Source organism: Felis catus, chromosome B1 (genome assembly GCF_018350175.1).
Source record: "Felis catus isolate Fca126 chromosome B1, F.catus_Fca126_mat1.0, whole genome shotgun sequence".
Classification (NCBI taxonomy): domain Eukaryota; kingdom Metazoa; phylum Chordata; class Mammalia; order Carnivora; family Felidae; genus Felis; species Felis catus.
Window position 1 is genome coordinate 184934144 of NC_058371.1, and position 18836 is coordinate 184952979.

At 42.0% G+C, this 18836-nt stretch overlaps 1 protein-coding gene across 4 annotated transcripts in view; it reads left to right on the forward strand.

The window, feature by feature from the left end:
* The window catches only part of SEPSECS (Sep (O-phosphoserine) tRNA:Sec (selenocysteine) tRNA synthase), a 36642-nt gene extending 27700 nt beyond the window's left edge, over positions 1–8942 (forward strand). For 3 of the 4 annotated variants that reach the window (XM_003985484.6, XM_019829678.3, XM_045056525.1), the window contains exons 9-11: positions 2218–2311; positions 3974–4064; positions 5465–8942. In XM_003985484.6, coding sequence (XP_003985533.2) covers positions 2218–2311; positions 3974–4064; positions 5465–5768 — 489 coding nt within the window. In that variant the 3' untranslated portion in view covers positions 5769–8942. The other variant, XM_019829679.3, reaches the window with a different exon arrangement.
* The last annotated feature ends 9894 nt before the right edge of the window (positions 8943–18836 follow it).

Consider the following 18836-nt stretch of genomic DNA (forward strand, 5'->3'; position numbering starts at 1 on the left):
TGTCTAAGAAAAGTTGCCTAAACAGCTCTTTACAGTTTGCAAGTGGTGATGACATTTGCCTCCTTAATTATTTCTCTACATTATTTTTTTTGTTGTTTATTTTTGAGAGACAGAGAGAGAGACAGAGAGAGAGAGAGAGAGCACAAGTGGGTGACGGGCAAAGAAAGAGGAAGACACAGAATCCAAAGCAGGCTCCAGGCTCTGAGCTGTCAGCACAGAGCCTGACGTGGGGCTCAAACTCATGAACTGCTAGATCATGACCTGAGCTGAAGTTGGACGCTTAACCGACTGAGCCACCCAGGCGTCCCTACTCTATTTTTTAATGAAAGAGAAAGGTTTACTACATCTAACAATAACATTTCCTCATAACTTCATTAGATATGGCCAATATGGATGTTAAGTTTTCTAATATAAAAAAGTCAGTTTATTTTAGTGATCTAGGATTTCACAATTCTGACATGCTGAGACAATTGATCTTATATAATAGCCTAAAAATTTAAGAATGACTACTAGTTTAAAAATTTTTTTCAGGTCAGAGCACAAAATATACTGTGTAAAAAAAATGTTTGTGGTCTTAAGTAGACTCATTAATAATTAACAAACTTGGTAGGACTTTTCTTCTTCTTAATCTTAACAGAAGATGGATTGAGTAGAATCAGACTATCCAACCCTTACCTTAGAGAAAACTGAAGCACTTTTTGCAGCCTTCAAAGTAGGAGAAGTATCATTTCCTTCTGTCTGCACCTGGTACTTTGTTGGCCCTTGGCCCTTAGTGTATCCATAGAGTTTATGTGTTTTGACTGTGACTGGAGGAGGTCAGGGCAAATGGGCTTCTTCAGGAAAGACTTCTTTGGTCAGATTTTTATTTCAACACTTTATAAAGGGCTTACGAGAAGAAAGTATAATTTTAGGTCAAACAGTTGCCAATTTAAGATTTATTTATTTTATTAGACTTTATTAAACTGCTTACATACATGTGCACATGGAACTATACTTATAAAATATTTTTATTTTATTTTCTACTCTTAGGTATACATTATTTTCCAGAGTAGGACCAAGAACACAATTTTTTTTTGTTTTGAGTTGCTATGTTCTTTTGAGTTGAGGGAGTTGTTAATATTGAGTTTGTGCAATTTGAAGAAAATGCATTTTAAACTACTTTTTCCTATGTTACGTACATACTAAAAGTACGGCACGTTTTTCTTGGTGTTTGGAAAACAGTAGCGAAGAACACAAAGTCCCTGCTTTCAAGTTTTCCCATTCGAGTAGGTAGTCACAGGAAGTATTCATTTAAGCTAATAAATAAGGTAATTTCAGATTGTGATAAGTACAGTGAAGAAACCAAAATAGGTAGTGGTTGTAGGAGGGAGACCGGGAGGACTTTAATAGGCAAATAATAAAGGGAGGGCTTATCGAACGTTCTGGGAGAAGCACTGTCTTGTGTCTAGAGGAAGCAGGCGCAAAGGTTCTTATACCAGAATGAGCTTGCTGTGTTTGGTGGTTGCAAAGAAGGCTGATGTGGCTGTCGCTATACTAAATGGGGGAATGACAGTTGCTGAGTTGGGCACATTGGCTGGGCTAGATCATTTGGGGCCTTAATAGGTGAAGAGTTTGGGTTTTCAGTACTTACAGACGGGAATCATTGAGAAGGACATGATCTGATTTATGCTTTTCAGACTGCTCTGGCCTCTGCATGTAGAACAGATTGTAGAGGGGCAGGAAAGTCGACAGAGAAATCATTTGGAATCTACTGCTGTGGTCCAGGGGACAGGGTGATGGCAGCTTGGACCAGAGTGGTAGCCCTGGAGGTTCGGAAGAGAGGACGGATTTGTGATAGCTCCATAATATCCCCAAAGCAGGAAATATGCCGGTCCTTTGCCTTCTTCACCTAAATCCTGTGGTTTCTGATAATTGTGGTGGCTTTGAATCTCGCTATATTGTATCAAAGGAAAGAACTGGCTCCCAGGGCACAGAAATGAGTTAATTTACAGCACAGATACCACACCAAACAGATTTTGTTTTATTAAATCTGGCAAGTTGCAGTAAGCATCCATTTGATTTTCTTTAAATGTAACATTTTGGGGACATCTGGCTGGCTCAGTCAATAGAATGTGCAACTCTTGATCTTGAGGTTGTGAGTTTGAGCCCCATGTTGGGTGTGGAGATTGCTTAAAAATCTTTAAAAAAAAAAATAAATGTAACATTTTGTTGTTGCAGGAAATGTTTTCATATTTGTCCAGCCAACTAAAGAAGCTGTCAGAAACCTACAATGAAAGACTGTTGCATACACCTCACAATCCCATATCTTTAGGTAATATATTTTTCTTAAGAAAAAAAAAATCAGTGCTTCATAACCATCCCCAGCAGGGACCTGGTATTTCTAGAAAGAGTATGAATTCTTTCTGGTTACAATGATATTTCTAAATTCATTATATTATTAATTTGTAAATTGAAAAGGTTTAGTTAGCCTTTAGAAATGCTTTAATGTATTCCTGAGATGAAAAACCATACACTGGAAAGAATCCAAATCAATATTAGAATATACAGAAAAAGATACTTTGACTCCTGCTTCTAACCAAAATAATTTAGTCACTAGTAAGAACTCTATAAAATTTTTCACCATTTAACAAAACACCATAATATTAAAAATTAAATCTATATTGTTTTTAATGCTGTGATTGTTTTCCTGATTGTCTTTATGTTAGAGAACTCCATATTTATGATAATTTCCTTTGTAAAAGGACTATATATTTTTGTTATGTAGTACAAAGGCTACTAACAGGTTAATATGAACATTGACTTTTATGCATTTAGCTTTTAAGCTTCATAATTCTCCCTTTTGCAAATATATATATAGTGGAATGTTTCATATTTCATGCATATCTGAGGAAGGTTAGGAAACAATCATTTGTAACTGAAGCCTTTTGCAGGAGTTGGCTTCCATGGAAAATATATAATATATATTAAATATTTAAAAATATATTAAATATATATTAATATATAACAAATTATATATGCCACCAATATATAATAAACCCATCCCACTTAGTCCTTTGCTGGTTTATATTACAGAAGATGATATGGTATGATTTTGAATCACAACTCTGCTATGTACTAACCTCTCACCTCCTTTCCCCTATCTATATAAAATAGAGACAGTGATCCCTCACATGCAAAATTGTTAAAGAATGGTTGAGACTGTAAAGTATCTAGTGTGGGAAGTCAAGTCCTCAGGAAATGGTAGCTAGTAGTGGTGGTGAGAACATAGTTTACTCATGTAACCTCAGAAAGATTATTCTCATTTATATATGCAGAAGTTGATCTTACATAACCTTATGTATGTGCCACATTCTCATTTTATAAGTTCTTAAAACATGGTTGAATGTGAATAAACTGCCATATTGATCATGTCATCGTTCCATCTATTTAATTGGAATGTTCACTCTTCAGAAGGGTGATCCGGAAATTCTGTTCTGATTCTGAGTATGTTCGTTTATATCAACAAATTTTTGTCTGCATTTATTAAGATCTATTAAGTGCATTAAAGTGAAATCATGCCCCTTGACAATGAATAAAAAGTAATATCTCCATGCCAGTTACAAAAAGACGAAGAATGTAGGATTCCTTTTGTATGAGGTACTTAGAGTAGTCAGAGTCCTAGAGACAGAAAATGGAATGGTGGTTGCTGGGGGTCTGGAGGGGAGGGGAGAATGGAGGTACAGTGTCCCAGCCTCGCAAGATGGAAGGAGTGACGAGAATGGGTGGTGGGGATGGTCGCACAACAGTGTGGGTGTGCTTAACACCGCGGAGCTGAACACTCAAAAATGGTTAAGATGCTAACATTTTATGTTATGTGTCCTTTAACACACACACGCACACACCTAAGTCAGGTCTCCCTCATTAAGTACTTTTTTTTCTGAGTGATTTTGTGCTGGTGAACCAAAGTACATTGGGATCCTTTATCCTCTTTCAGCCATGACGCTTAAGACACTAGGTGAAGACGAAGACAAAGCTGTCACTCAGCTTGGCTCAATGCTGTTTACCAGACAGGTGTCTGGAGCCAGGTGAGTGTGTCTGAAAGAGGCCGGATTTATTTGGCTTTTCCAAGCTCCCTGTAATAAAGTACCTTTCCTTAACAATAGTCCCCCATGTATATGCTGAGCTGCATCTGAGGATTCGTCATGAGTGAAAGAATGAAGAGATGGAAAACGTGTGGTGCTATGAAAGCTCGCCTGTGGAAGGCCCACGCCGGAAACAGCCTCAGGGAGATCGGGATCTTGTCTGTTTCGTAGAGCTACAGAAACAAAGTTACACCGCCTGTCTCTATACGTTTTTATCTTTATTTTCCTTCGTTAGATCATCTTCAGTGGTGTCACGTCAGGGTATTAGAAATAAGTCATCTTCATTACTAAATTTAGATGAAAACATTTTTAAGGAGAAGCCCATTTCCTGAACTAAAAAGGTTATGCAATTCTTGTCTAAGTGCTACCTTTGAAAAGTGTACTTTTTTTCTCTTATAGATACACGGCTTAAAAATGAATTTCATTTTTCATTTTATATTTGATGAGGTCAGAGAAAAATGACTTGAAAAGAAATATCTTGCCCTAAGTACTCTTCTTTACATGCTTCTATGAAAGCATTTCTCTCTTGACTACCAGAGATTAGAGATTTCACATCAAAGGACAACTTTTTAAAAGAAAAAATCTTAGATTAATTCAGCTTTTACCTTGATGAACTCTGTCTATACACAGCATAGTTTTGACACTTCTAAAGTGGTTTTCTTAGCCTTGCTTTTAGTGTCGCCAGTATTTGTCTTTTTGTTTAGATTGACCTTAATGGACTTATTTTTTTGAAAGAAATACTGGTAGAAATCTGCTTATATCAAGTTTGCTAATGAAATCTAGCTTAAGAAATGCACATGCCATTGCGGAATATACCGATTGCTGACCACCATCCACTGGGAGCGGGTGCATAGTTTTTTCTGGATCTTTGCTTTACAGCTCTCCGTTGCACAGCACAGATCAGATGGGTGTGATTTTAGTTTGTTGATTTTTTGAGGCAATACACAATTAACCAAAGTGGTTTGACTTACAAATTTCAGTATTTCATTAAGGTAGGTATATGTGAAGTCAGATTCCATAGTTGGTACCAAAACAGAAATCATTTTCTTTTTTCTCTTTGAAGAAGGTACAGAGGTATTTGCAATTCCTAGAGGTTATGGCTCTTTAATAGAAGATAAGTGAGCAGTACTCTCCAGGCGGTACTTTTCTATGTAAAATAGCAACGTATTGCATAATTTTATTTTAAGGCTGCCACAGTGTATTTTCATAGGTCATGATTTATGACTGTTTTTAAACTTCTCAATAAGTAGATACAAGGCTTAGTAACACAGATATCTTTTGTTTATGAGTGATATTCTGTTAGCATCACCAGACATTAAATTGCTAAATCTTTTCTCTTTCAGGGTTGTGCCTCTTGGGTCTGTGCAAACCGTGAGTGGCTACACTTTCCAAGGCTTTATGTCACATACAAATAACTACCCTTGTGCTTACCTAAATGCTGCCGCAGCCATTGGAATGAAGACGCAGGATGTGGACTTGTTCATAAAGAGACTTGACAAGTGTTTAAAGGCAGTAAGGAAAGAACAAAATAAAGAGAGTCATGTGTCTGGAGTTGACAATTATGACAGAACTGAAAATGTGGATATTGAAGAAATGGCTTTAAAACTAGATAATGTGCTTCTTGACACATACCAGAATTCTTCATGACATGTGAGAGGTTTCTCTTTGATCATTTGAAAGAAGTGACGAGGCTGCAGTACAAATAAGCGGTTTAAAGACAAGACCTTAGGTTTTTGAATTGAGAATTTCGTGGAGAATGTTTGGTGGAGAACTAGAATGTGATCGGAGCTAGTCGCTGATGACCGTTAGGTTTTTTACTCTTAGACCGCCTCAGTCATTATGATCCTTAACAGATAATACACAATTAACATTTTCCTAACTGTTATCCTATTTGTCAGTTACGCATTATGATTCCGATAATTCTTACAGGACAGTAAAATTACTTCTTGATTCCTTTCGAAATGTGTAGACTGCTTCCTTCTAACCGTTCTCTACCATTCACACACAGATTACTTATGTTTCTGGTCACAGAGAAGGTAGAAAGATTTGATGCTACTATTTACAAGACGTTGATGTGTCTTAAGTCACAGTATGCCTGCGAAATGGACATTGCCCAGGGAAGCAGAGTCAAGCTTTAGTTTGCACTCGGTAGCAATGTCTCTCCACTGGGGATGATTTGCTTATATCTAAGCAACATCTGGGGACATTTTTGGTTGTCACAACTTGTGGAGTGCAGTCGACATCCAGGGGTTGAGGCCAGGGGTGTACCGTCAACACCATACAATGGACAAGACAGCGTCTCCAGACAGAGAATTATCCAGCCCCGAATCTCAGTGGTACTGAGGTCAAGAAATCCTACTCTAAACGAACTCCTCAAGTAAAGAAGTTTGCCATAGCAACTTTAATTATTCAGTAGTGCTTCAAAGAAGAAAGCTCTATAAATGTTATCAAATTATACAGTGTTAGACTCTTTTTTTAAAGCGTATTTATTTATTTTGAGAGAGAGAGAGAGAAAGCATGAGTGTAGGACGGGCAGAGAGAGAGAGGGAGAGAGAGAGAATCCCAAGTAGGCTCCAAGCTGTCAGTGCAAAGCCCAACAGGGGCTTGAAGCCACAAACTGAGATCGTGACCTGAGCTGAGGTCAAGAGCCAGATGCTTAGCTGCCTGAGCCACCCAGGCACCTGTACAGTGTCAGACTCGTAAGCAATAACCAGGGTTACCGGTTGTAAACATGAGATTATATGGCACTTGTTCATTTCCCCATTTGGGCAAGTGAAACTTTATTCCACTGTTCTTGCTTTAAGCGGCCTTTGTATGTTGTTTATTTCGTTCAGGTGTTGTGCACAGCCATTATCAGGAGTGGTTAACCTGGGAATCTGGGGACGTATTTTTGCTGGGGAGATGAAAATGTTGTAGGAGGATAAACAGGTGTGTTCTCCCCTCCCTGCCCACACGCTCAATTTCTGAGTCTGCTATTCCAGACTTACCGGCTATCACAGTTATTTGTGGTGTTTATTTTTAAGAACTAGACTATGGTCTCAAAGCCCGAGGGATCAGTGAAGTCTCCGAACGCCAAAATGCCAAAGCCGTGTTTCTCAAGACCTGCCCTGTGGAGCCGTGTTCCTAGGAGGTGCTCACGGGGATAAATGTTCAGAGGCAGATAATCTGGGGCCCTTGCAAACCTGCCTATCGGCACATGAAAGGCTCAAAGAACTGGTTGGAAACCAGCTTGAGTGTGTCCTTATCCGAAGATGAAACCCCTATTTTCAGTTAGACGCCTACTGACATCCCACCGAACATGCTTTTGAGAACACTGCAGTCGAGAATGCTGCCTTTGTTTCCGGGTTGTCTTTTTCCCTGTTGATTTGGTAGAGTGTAAACTGCGGTAAACACGAGCTCAGAGGGATGCCACTCCCATCAACGTGGAAGTTAAAGTACTTTGACACTAGCTTGACAACCTTGGAAGTCAAGGCTGTGGAGATAAAGTACTCAATTATAAATATTGTAAAGGTTACTTTTAAATTATTGTATCCTTGGGGTTCAAATATTTTAGCTATAGCTCCAATAATACATTTCAGAGGAGTAAATCCTGGATTAAAAGGTTGTGTGAGGCTTTTTTTTATGTGAATTTGGGACCGAGTTGTAGAACCAATAAAGCTGAAGAGCCCCAGTGGACCCTCTGGGGTCCACTAGAGGGGATGAAGAGATGTTGCAAATGTACGTGCTGGCGGCACGGCTTAACTGGACACGTGAGCCAAGGTTGTTTTATAGAACGAGTGATCTATGTTGTGTGCTCATCATTTAGCTGGAGAAGGCCAGAGCCGAGAGACCAGCAAATGTTTTCTCATCTGCAGTGTATCAGCACTTCTTGGGCTTCAGCTGCTGAATAGATAATAATTCTAATTGAAGATAAATTACATGAACCCACATGTGAATGATAGATGTGTTGTAACATTTCATTCCTGGTGCATAAAATCAGCTGCAGTTTTTATTATTAGTTCTTTCTTTTCAGAGGTTTTGGAATAACAGCCCTATTCCTGCTGGTTTAAATCTGACCTTGAGGTCCTGGAATTCACGAGAGTTTTTGAAGGGGTGTCGTAGGTTCCCTTTGCTCCCAGCCAAGCATCATTTTCACTCACTCTCGCCCATTTTCACGTGTAAGTGTAAAAAAGTATACACGTACAATTATTTATTTTAAATTATTGGTACCATTGGGTAAGCCTCATAATTGGCCTAGTTACCCTTGAACTGTGGCAGAGGGGCATCGGCTGATAGATTTTCCAATCATGACCCAGCTGCCCTTATTAAGGCTCTCAGGTAGAGTTTTTGGAGTTTGGTTCTTAAAGTCACTGGACTGTGGTAGTCTTCCCAGAAAAGAAAATTGAGTAACACAGAATATTCTTTAGGTCACTACACAATGTGTTACTTATACGCACAGCAGGGAAAGGTATTTTAAAATCCAGCTCTCAATTTGGCTCCTATGTCCTCTGTTGATGAATTCTTGCTCTATCAGGGAATGATATGTGATACCAGCCTTAGGAATTCGGTGTTCAACTATAAATCTTTCTATTTAGCTTTTTGTATTAGTTGAATGAAGTTATAGAGTGTGAATTATTGACTACAGTTCTGTTCAGCCAGTAGGCACTTGATATACACAATGGTAAATTTAAATATAAATTAAGTTTTTTCTGGTACTTCTCCCCAGCACCCCAAAACACTGTCATTGAGGCCTAAGCTCTTGGATGTGTTTTTATTTCTAGACTATATACCTATGATAGGTGTAAAATTTAAATTAAATAAAGGCAAATTTTTTTAACCAGTGATATTGCTTTATTCTTGAATTAGCTCGTCACGAGAATCAAATTCTTGTGTTCTTTCATAGAGGAAAATAGCCAACATTTGAGAATAACAACAGCAAACTCTGATGAGTATCGTTCAGATTACACTTGAGTTTTCTCTTCCCATTTACTAATTTCTCCCAAGCCCTTCAATGGTTTTGTTATGTTTTTGCATTCGTGAGGCCGACTTCATTTTGCAACTAAAAATTAATCCAGTGTGTGTACACAGAAGTTTGGTCATTGCAGAAGTTTGATATCCTCTGAATAATTTGATAAAAACCATGAATATGCTGTTAGCACTTAAAAAATTCCTGTAAATAACTTCCTTGTCTGTCACATTGTGTTGGTTTTATGTCTCTTACGGCCATTCTTGATGTACAGGTCTGAGACTTCCCCACTGTGTCCTTTTGTGCCTTTCTTGTTTTCCTGCTCCTTGTAGCCATATGGTGTGTGTATACACGTAAGATGATGAGTTCAAGGCTGCCGAGTATATCTTTGTAATATTCCACCTAATATTCAGTTCGATCTAAGGCCTTAGGCAAAAATCCAGAAATGTTTATGTTATGCTGTCTTGTTTTTATCAAGTGGTATCAACTTGAACTTTTAGAGACATGTGAGGAAAAGCTATGTTTGGCTGTATAATTGCAAGGGGATTTTACCTACTAGAAGTGAAGTGATGTCAGCCTGCTACCCTGTACGTTTCACCAAAAGAAAAAGATGTTTCAAAAAATATTTTTGGTGTAGACTGTTTAAAAATAAAAATGAGTTATATAATTTATTACAGGAAATAAATTTTTAATAAGTCATTGACAGTGCATTATTTTACCTAATCATTGCTACAGATACAATCTGGAAGTACAGATAACTGATACCAAATTACTTGCGCCTTTTTTTGATTCAGTCATCAGTATCAATCAGCAAGAAAAGTCATACTTACAATGAGAATCATGAGTCATGGGGGTGGGGGTTAGGTTTTTGTTTGTTTTTTTTAAAAGAGGAAGAAGGGGCGCCTGGGTGGCGCAGTCGGTTAAGCGTCCGACTTCAGCCAGGTCACGATCTCGCGGTCCGTGAGTTCGAGCCCCGCGTCGGGCTCTGGGCTGATGGCTCAGAGCCTGGAGCCTGCTTCCAATTCTGTGTCTCCCTCTCTCTCTGCCCCTCCCCCGTTCATGCTCTGTCTCTCTCTGTCCCAAAAATAAACGTTGAAAAAAAAAATTAAAAAAAAAAAAAAGAGGAAGGCGATGACACTCCAACCTTTTGCAGAGGATTTATTGCCCATAGAAAGCTGGATGCATACAAGTACAGAATCTTTTCTAAATGAAGCACTTTTATTTGAAAAGAAATAAAATAGTATTACTTCCTTCTTCAGATTTCATTTTTAAATTGTGATGTTTGAATTCTGCAGGTACTTCCAATTTGGTTTGGAGCTGGATCTCTGCACGGGTACTTATTAGCCATGTGAGCTCACATTTAACTTCTGAATATCAGTCCGGCCATATGTGAAATGGGTACAATCTTACAGGATTGAGGGTTAAGTAAGATGGTAATATATGTAAAGATTTAACTCAGTGCCTGAAATAGCACTTTCTGTTAATAACTGCTATGAATGCTCAGCATAAAATTAGTTTGTACTAGATTTAAATTATATTCATTTTCTAGTGAATGTATTAGAACTTCTTTTGAGGGGGAGTCAATGAATTTTGCCCATTCTCCAGTGGAAACTAAAAAGTATGTAGTTGATTTTTACATGATCTTCTTTTAAAAAAAATTTTTTTTTTTACATTTATTTATTTTTGAGAGACAGAGAATGAGACACAGGATCCAAAGCAGGCTCCAGGCTCTGAACTGTCAGTACAGGGCTGACCCAGGCCTGACCCAGCACACAGGGCTCAAACCCATAAACCGGGAGATCATGACCTGAGTCGAAGTCAGGTGCTTAACTGACTGAGCCACCCAGGCGCCCCAACCATCTTTTTCTTTTTTTTTTTTTCAGAATGTTTCTATTTTGGTTTTTATGAATTTCTTTTTGTTTTGCATTTACACTTAGGAATTATTTTTAAGAACCATATTTAAGATGCTTGTACTATTTTATGCACCTGAACTCGGATCACAGCTCAGGAGAGATGTTAAGAGTGACAGTTCATGCCACAGGGACTTCCACATCAGTTGCATTATCTGACTAAAGTGTTTGGAATAGCCAGCAGCTCATTATATTTAGCCCTATTCTTAGATGACTGCACATTCAGTAGAATGACTGACGAAGGCTCCCAAATTTACATCTTTAGTAGACCTCTTCCCTCAGCTCCACACTCCTATGAAACTGCCTAATCATCTCTTGGATATCTGTTAGACATTCGTCTTCCTCATGCCAAGGTGATTCCCTTGATCTTTTCCCCCCAAACCCTGTTCCACTCACAGCCTTCTCCTCCTCAGTTGAATACACTTCTGTTCTTTCAATTACTCAGGCCAAAAAACCTCTTCTTCACATCCTACATCTCATCCATCAAGAAATCATTTTGGATCTACCTTCTAAAGTTATCCGCAATTGAATCCCCTGCTCACCTCCTCCCCCGCTACCAGCCGCATCTGAACCATCAGTGTTTCTTGTCGTGATTCTCCCAGTATTTCCCCCTGCTCCCCGCCCTCCTCAAAAGCCTCCCTGCTTTCTCTCCATGCCCCTTTGCAGTCCGTTGTGAATACCACATCCAAGGTGATCCTTTTAAGGCCTGTATCCTATCAGCTATCTGCTCAGACTCCGATCCCATATGACCGAGTACAAGCCAAAGTCCCTGCTGTCCCCAAAGGCTCAACGGCATGTGGCCTCCTTTATCTGACTCGTTTCTTCCTGGTCTTCACCTTGGCCTCCTCCGCTCCAGCCGAACTGGCCGTCTTGCTCTTCCTCAAGCACCGCAGGCACCCTCTGCCTTAGGGCCTTGTCTCCCTCTATTCCCCCTGCCTGGGAACCCCGCAGCCCAGACGCCCGGCTAAAGGCCTCACCTCCTTCGTTTTTTTTAATCAAAATTTTCCTTTCCAGTGATGTCTACTCGGACTATCCTTTTTAACACTATAGTTCTCTCCCCTGCTCTAACAGTGTCTCAAGATTGTCTTAAAATTGAGAGTGAAGCCTCAACTGTGCTGTGCGTATGAGCATCTCCTGGGGTTCTCGTTAAAATGCAGATTTGAAATGAGTAGGTCTGGAGTAAGGCCAGCATTTCTAGCAAACTCCTAGGTGATACTGTTGGCACATGGACCACACAGGAGCAAGAGTCCAGCACGCTAAGTAGTTTAGGTATTTATTGTGCCCTATTGTTTGTCTTCTCCCCTCTGGTTAGAACATCAGCTCCACCAGAGCACGATCTTTGTTTTGCCCACTCATGTATCCCAAGCATCTAAAAAGTACCTGGAACGTGACAGACACTCAAATATTTGTCGTAGGAACGATTCAATAGGCACTGGTGAATATTTACATAACCATATGTGCAGTCTCATCATGTCTGATTGGAACTATTCTGTGGTTTTCCCACTATCAGAACGGGGCTCGACACCGAGGTACTGCTGCTCAGACCTCCTTCCAGAAAAGACTTCCTACCCAGCTTGCCGGGGAGTGTGCTGAGCCTCCCTGCTGTGAGCTCCTTCAAGGTTTAGCTCAAAGCTCAGTTGTGGAGCCAAAGTCACACCCTTTGGGCAAATTCTGAGCAAGGCAGTGGTACAAGGGCCCGGACTTTGTCTAACGTAGGATTCCTCTAAGGGGCTGTCTTTGCTTCAGCGTCTCCCACAGGGCTGGCTGGACTTCATGGGGCCTGCATCGCAGCCTGATGGCTCCCCTGGCTCCCGCCTCCTTCTCCCCCTTGTCTCTGACAGGCATTATTACTTCCCATAAACCTTCTGTATTCTTAAGTACGAAAGGTAGGTGCTTGTCTCAGCCCTCAGACCTCCCAGAGACTCCGACCTCAGACACCTGTGGCCTACAGGGTGGGCTATACTCCCCTGCCCACCATTCCAGTCGGCTTCATCACCCAGCCCTTTTGTCCCTTGCTCTAAACAGGCCAAACCCCGAGGGCACCCGCTTACTACCGTTTAAGTAATACCAATCCACAGTACGATTCCTCATTAGCTTGATTGATCTTTCGCGTGTTGGCCATCACAGATTCTTATTTTAACGTGGCATCATTTGTTAGCTGTTTCATAGTTTAAAATACTAATTAATGTTTTTGAGTATGCGGCAAGGCTTAATAATTTAGCTCAACTTTGAGAAGTGGTCCACACTCTGTGAGAGAAGGAAGTCATCCAATGACCAACCTCCAGGAAGAGGTTTTGTTCAAGGCGCAAAGGGACCGTGGAGTCATTAAGACGCAGACCTCACCTGGGCTGGGGGGCCTTGCACAAGCCACTTTTGACTCGTCTGTAAAATAGGAGCAACAATATCTAAAAGGGTTAATAAAGATCCTCTTAATCACGTGTGTGAAGTACCTAGCAGAGAGTCTGATATATGGCAAGGGCTCAGATAGTCGCTATTTTCACATAGCGGTTAGCAAGGACTGGGCGGTATCTGCAGTAAGGTAACACCGGAAAGAATCTTTTTAATATGCAGCCGTGGGGCGCCTGGGTGGCGCAGTCGGTTAAGCGTCCGACTTCAGCCAGGTCACGATCTCGCGGTCCGTGAGTTCGAGCCCCGCGTCGGGCTCTGGGCTGATGGCTCGGAGCCTGGAGCCTGTTTCCGACTCTGTGTCTTCCTCTCTCTCTGCCCCTCCCCCGTTCATGCTCTGTCTCTCTCTGTCCCAAAAATAAATAAACGTTTAAAATAATAATAATAATAATAATATGTAGCTGTGTTCATCAGCCTGATCTTTATTAAATCCTATTAGGTCAGATGAAAAAAAGAACACAGAGACTGGAACTGTATTCAGAGTTCTTGGTTCAAGAGGCCTTTCTCCTCGTGGCCCAGCTGCCTCCCCTCTGTGCCCTCTGACCCTTCCTGACTTGCCACTGTTGGATTCACTGCTCTGCCATAAGTCTATTTCCTCCTGGTAAAATGCAGATACACCGAGAAATCAGATAACTATATTTATACTTATCAGCTAGTGACATCTTAGTGTAGATGAGTTTATCACGTTTCCCTAGGAGTGGGTTATTTAAAACAAAAAACAAAAACACTTTTTATTATAGAAAATTCCAAGCGTATACAAAAGCAGAGAGAACCATGTAATGAAGCCTCGTATCCATCATGCACTTCGACACTTACAAACTCAAGTGCAGTTTGTGTCCCCTACACCACCCTATTCTAAACTAAATCTCAGGCATCGTTTCACAGATAGCTCATTTCAATATGTTTCTCTAAAGTAAAGGACTCATTTTTTTAAATTTTTTTTTTCAACGTTTATTTATTTTTGGGACAGAGAGAGACAGAGCATGAACGGGGGAGGGGCAGAGAGAGAGGGAGACACAGAATCGGAAACAGGCTCCAGGCTCCGAGCCATCAGCCCAGAGCCCGACGCGGGGCTCGAACTCACGGACCGCGAGATCGTGACCTGGCTGAAGTCGGACGCCCAACCGACTGCGCCACCCAGGCGCCCCAGGACTCATTTTTTTAACTCACAATACCATTATCACACTTTAAAAAAATTAATATGAATACCTTGATATCAAATACACTGTCAGTGTCCATTTTTCTAATTGCCTTTTTTTTTCTTTTTTTACGGTTGAGTCAGGATCCAAATAAGATTTCCTAGGGGTAGATTTTAGTGGAAATGGGGAAAAGGTGAGAAGTAACACAAGGAACAGTGAAAATGTGACCAGCACAGAGAGAGGAGAGTCAACACATGTGAGGTGGTGTTTTTCTAACAACTTTTCCACCGACTAATGATACTGGATTCGTGGAGGATATTCGTGCTCTGCATGGGATCCTACAGATGTCCCAGGACACTGGAGAAGTCACAATTTTACCTGCTGGTTGACCTAAGAAATGGACTTCGGTCCGAACTCGTGTACAATTTCAATGCCCACTTCCTTCATATAACGCTGTGAATTAGAACCCCAAAGTGCATTAGGCCTACAAGGCAGTGGGGGTAATTGTTCTACTATAGAGAAGGAACCCTTATTCTAAACGAATGTATCGAAGGCTCATCGAGCCATTATGTTGGTTCCAGTCAGCCAGGCTTAATGAGCAGTGGAAACTAGAGTGCCATCTCAAAGCCAGTGTTCAGAGGAAAAGGGAGGCAGAGAGGGCCCCCTGGGACTGATCAGAGCAGTCAGTGTGATCCTCCTGTGACAGGAGTCAGCCTGATGTGTCTCCTGGATCACATCAGAAAGACAAAGGAACTCTTGGGAAGTATTTGGAGTTTTTGACCAGATAAAAAGCTGAGAGAGCTATTCTGCACTCCCCGCTCCAAAAAAATTTGGTGAAGGCAATAGATGGGTCCTTTACACCATAAATGCAGGAAGCACTTGCACTAAGAAAGCTGTCAGGGGGCAAAACAAACAAACAAGCAGTCAAAACAAAACAAAGCAAAACAAAGCAAAGCAAAGCAAAGGCAAACAAAGCCAAAACCTCTCCTTGCAGAAGTTAAGGGGGAAATGGGTGATCCAAAGGTCCAGGCACGCCCTGGTCTAATGGAACACCACCACCCCAACCCCCTTCAGCTTTCCCCAGTAAGAAAACAGGTTCTGAGAATGAGGACCCAAAGTCACACAGCTAACTAAGGTCAGAACTGAGGCTGAAGCCTCCAGTGGACCCATGACAGGGCAGGGGCAGGTCTGAAGGAGGTGAAGAAGCCCTTTGCAAGAGAAAAAGTTGATCCAGAGACCATTTTCACAGCTTTGGGGTAAATTTTCTCTTGCCTGTAAAATGCATCAAGTTCTCTCTGTTCCTTCAATTTCCCACACCTGCTGTTCCCATGTCCAATTTATGACCTACTTGCCATTGCCTGGTGACTCAATTTTCCGGGGTGATTGTGGGAGGTTTTGATGGCCGAGAGAGAGAGAGAGGAGCCTTTTGCACAGTGACCCCTGTAACTTTTCTGGAAGGCCAGTAAAAAAAAAATATTCTTTAGTTTTAATCTACTAATTGGAAGCAAATGGACCTATTGACATTAGGAAATACAGCATTTTTGGTTTGCATTTATGATCATTGTCTCCATCGCATTGATTCCTATCTATCTACAATAAGAGAATTTGGGGTTGGTTTATAACTTGGTGTATGCTGTTCCTCGGGAAAAAAAGGAAAAAAAGAAAAACTCACAACCAACCAAGCTGCTTCTATCGCCATCCCCATGGAGCCCAGCGCTTCCTAGGCATGAAATTGACTGACGCACACAAAGGCAGCAGGTGTGGGGCCACATGCCACTTGCCGCCTTTTTTTCAGTGTGTGTTTATAATCAGTAAATGGCTGTGGATGTTTAAATGGTTCCCTAATACTGGTGGAGAGCGGATGCCATTATAACTTGAACTTGTATTGCCACGCAGATGGTGGAAATAAACATCCAATTCCGCACACAGTTTTGTTTGTCTCTCACTTTTAAAAGATCGGCTGAGTGTCAGGCGTGCACCGTGCCAGCAGGGGGATCCAGGCGGGGGGCATAGGAGAGCAGGGCTGCCGTTGGGTTCCAGCCTGGCTTTCGTGCTCAGAGCCAACAGGACAGCGGGTTTTCTGTTAGTGGGAGGGGGCTCACTGCAGCCGCGGACCCCCCCCCCCCCCACCGGAGTTACCAGGCGGCAGATCCAACTATCCCTTCGGACTCAAGACCTGGCTCATGCCCCTGCCCTCCTATATTACAAAACTTTTCGAACCTAACCATACCTCCTGAGATTCCTGCTGCACTTTCTTCTCCACCTTTCATTTTCCTAGACACCTTGAAAAATGGGGTCGATTCAGCACAGTGGTGATGGCACGAGATTCGATTTCGCCCTCCTCGCCTCCCCTGCCTGGACCTCGGATTGCCTCCTTTCTGAGGGAAGCATTGATCTACTTCCCGAATTTTCCTCCTTTTGCTCCGCACATGGGAGGACCTTGGTAAATATTTGTTGAACAAATGATCAACTAACTTGCTAAACACTATAGACATAACCAATAGGGTTGAAGGGTAGCCTATTCTAGAAATACTTGTTTTAACAACTTTGGAATAAAGATAGAAGTGAAGTTCTTGCCATTTTGCAAACAAGAAAACAGAAGAGCAGGGCATGTTTGGGGGCAAGGGTGTCTTCCTAGCACCTTAAGAGCCGCTGAAGAGGAAGCCCACTCCTTGGGAAGAAGGGCGGACCTGGGAAGCCCCCCACCCCCGCCCCCTGCGGCAGCCCAAGCCGGTTCAGGGCCGAGGCACTGGCCTCAAATATGAATGCTTGAGGGTGGATTCCACTGTGCAAGGCCAAAGAAACCACCACATGAGCCAGGGGGCTAGGGCTTATGCCAAAGGCCATTTCTAGCAGGTTTGGTCTGTTTTATTAATGAATCATGCCAAAGCAAAGTAGAATTCCCCTCCACCCCCTTCCCCTGCACTCACTGGCTTCGTTCCCTCATACCAACCTCCTTTTCCTGAACCAAATAATGCAGTAATCCCTCCCATTTCTATAGAGTGCTTTCCAGATTACAAAACGCTTTCATATACATTATCATGTTTGCATCCACTGACAGCCTTCGGAGCCAGGCAGGGTGTGGTGATGATCCTTATTCTGCGGTGAAACCCAAGAGGCGTTTGATGACTTAGATGTCTGGTCTGGCCTCACTCCGAGGGGTAGGGCTTTAGAAACCCTAGCGCTCAGGCTGTGACTCAGGCCTTCGGAGGTTTCGTGGAAACTTTGGAACAAGGGTTTCAAACAGGATCCTGCTTTAGAACAGGGACAGGCAAACTTTTCTTGTCAAGAGCCGGGTAGTAAATATTTTAGGCTTTGCAGGCCATACGGCCTCTGCCGCAATTACTCGAAAGCAGCCACAGACAATATGTAAATGATGGGCATGGCCGCGTTCCAGTAACACTTTATTTATGGACACTGAAATTTGAATTTCAGATAATTTTCATGAGTTGTGAAATATTCGCCTTCTTTTGATTTTTTTTCTCCCCCAGTCATTTAAAAGTGTAAAACCTATTCTTAGCTCGTGAGCTGTACAAAAATAAGGAGGCTGGTTGGGTTTTGCTCTGGGCCATGGTGTGCGATTCACGTTTAGAGCTGGTCCTGCCGTTTATTAAGTGGGGCCGATGATCCAGATAAGCCTCAGTGTCCTCAACTACAAGATGGAAAAGGTGATGATTTCTCCCGGCAGGAACTGGAGGGTGAAATGGAACGGCTGTGAAGCACTCAGCATAATGTGTGTCGTGAGTTTGCCCTCGGTACTTGCGAGGTGCCACGACCCGATGCTACGTCGGGAATGGTTTGTCCTCCCAAAATATACGTGTCTCTTTCAAACAACCCCAGCCTTTTCCGCACCTGGCGCTAATGAAAAATTGTGCATTGAAGAGAAATCCAGACATGCCCACGGGGCAGAAATCCTTTTTTTTTTTTTTTTTAAACCAAAGATACGCTCTTAAAAATCATCTCATCGGTGATAAGAAAGGCCCAAGCTAAACGAGCACGGGCTGCATGTTAGGTCTCCTGACCCGAAATCAGGATAAGGAATTTGTGTTTCCTGGCCTTAGTGTCCTTATCTCTAAAATGGGGGTGATTGGGGCGCCTGGGTGGCGCAGTCGGTTAAGCGTCCGACTTCAGCCAGGTCACGATCTCGCGGTCCGTGAGTTCGAGCCCTGCGTCGGGCTCTGGGCTGATGGCTCGGAGCCTGGAGCCTGTTTCCGATTCTGTGTCTCCCTCTCTCTCTGCCCCTCCCCCGTTCATGCTCTGTCTCTCTCTGTCCCAAAAATAAATAAACGTTGAAAAAAAAATTTTTTTTTTTAAA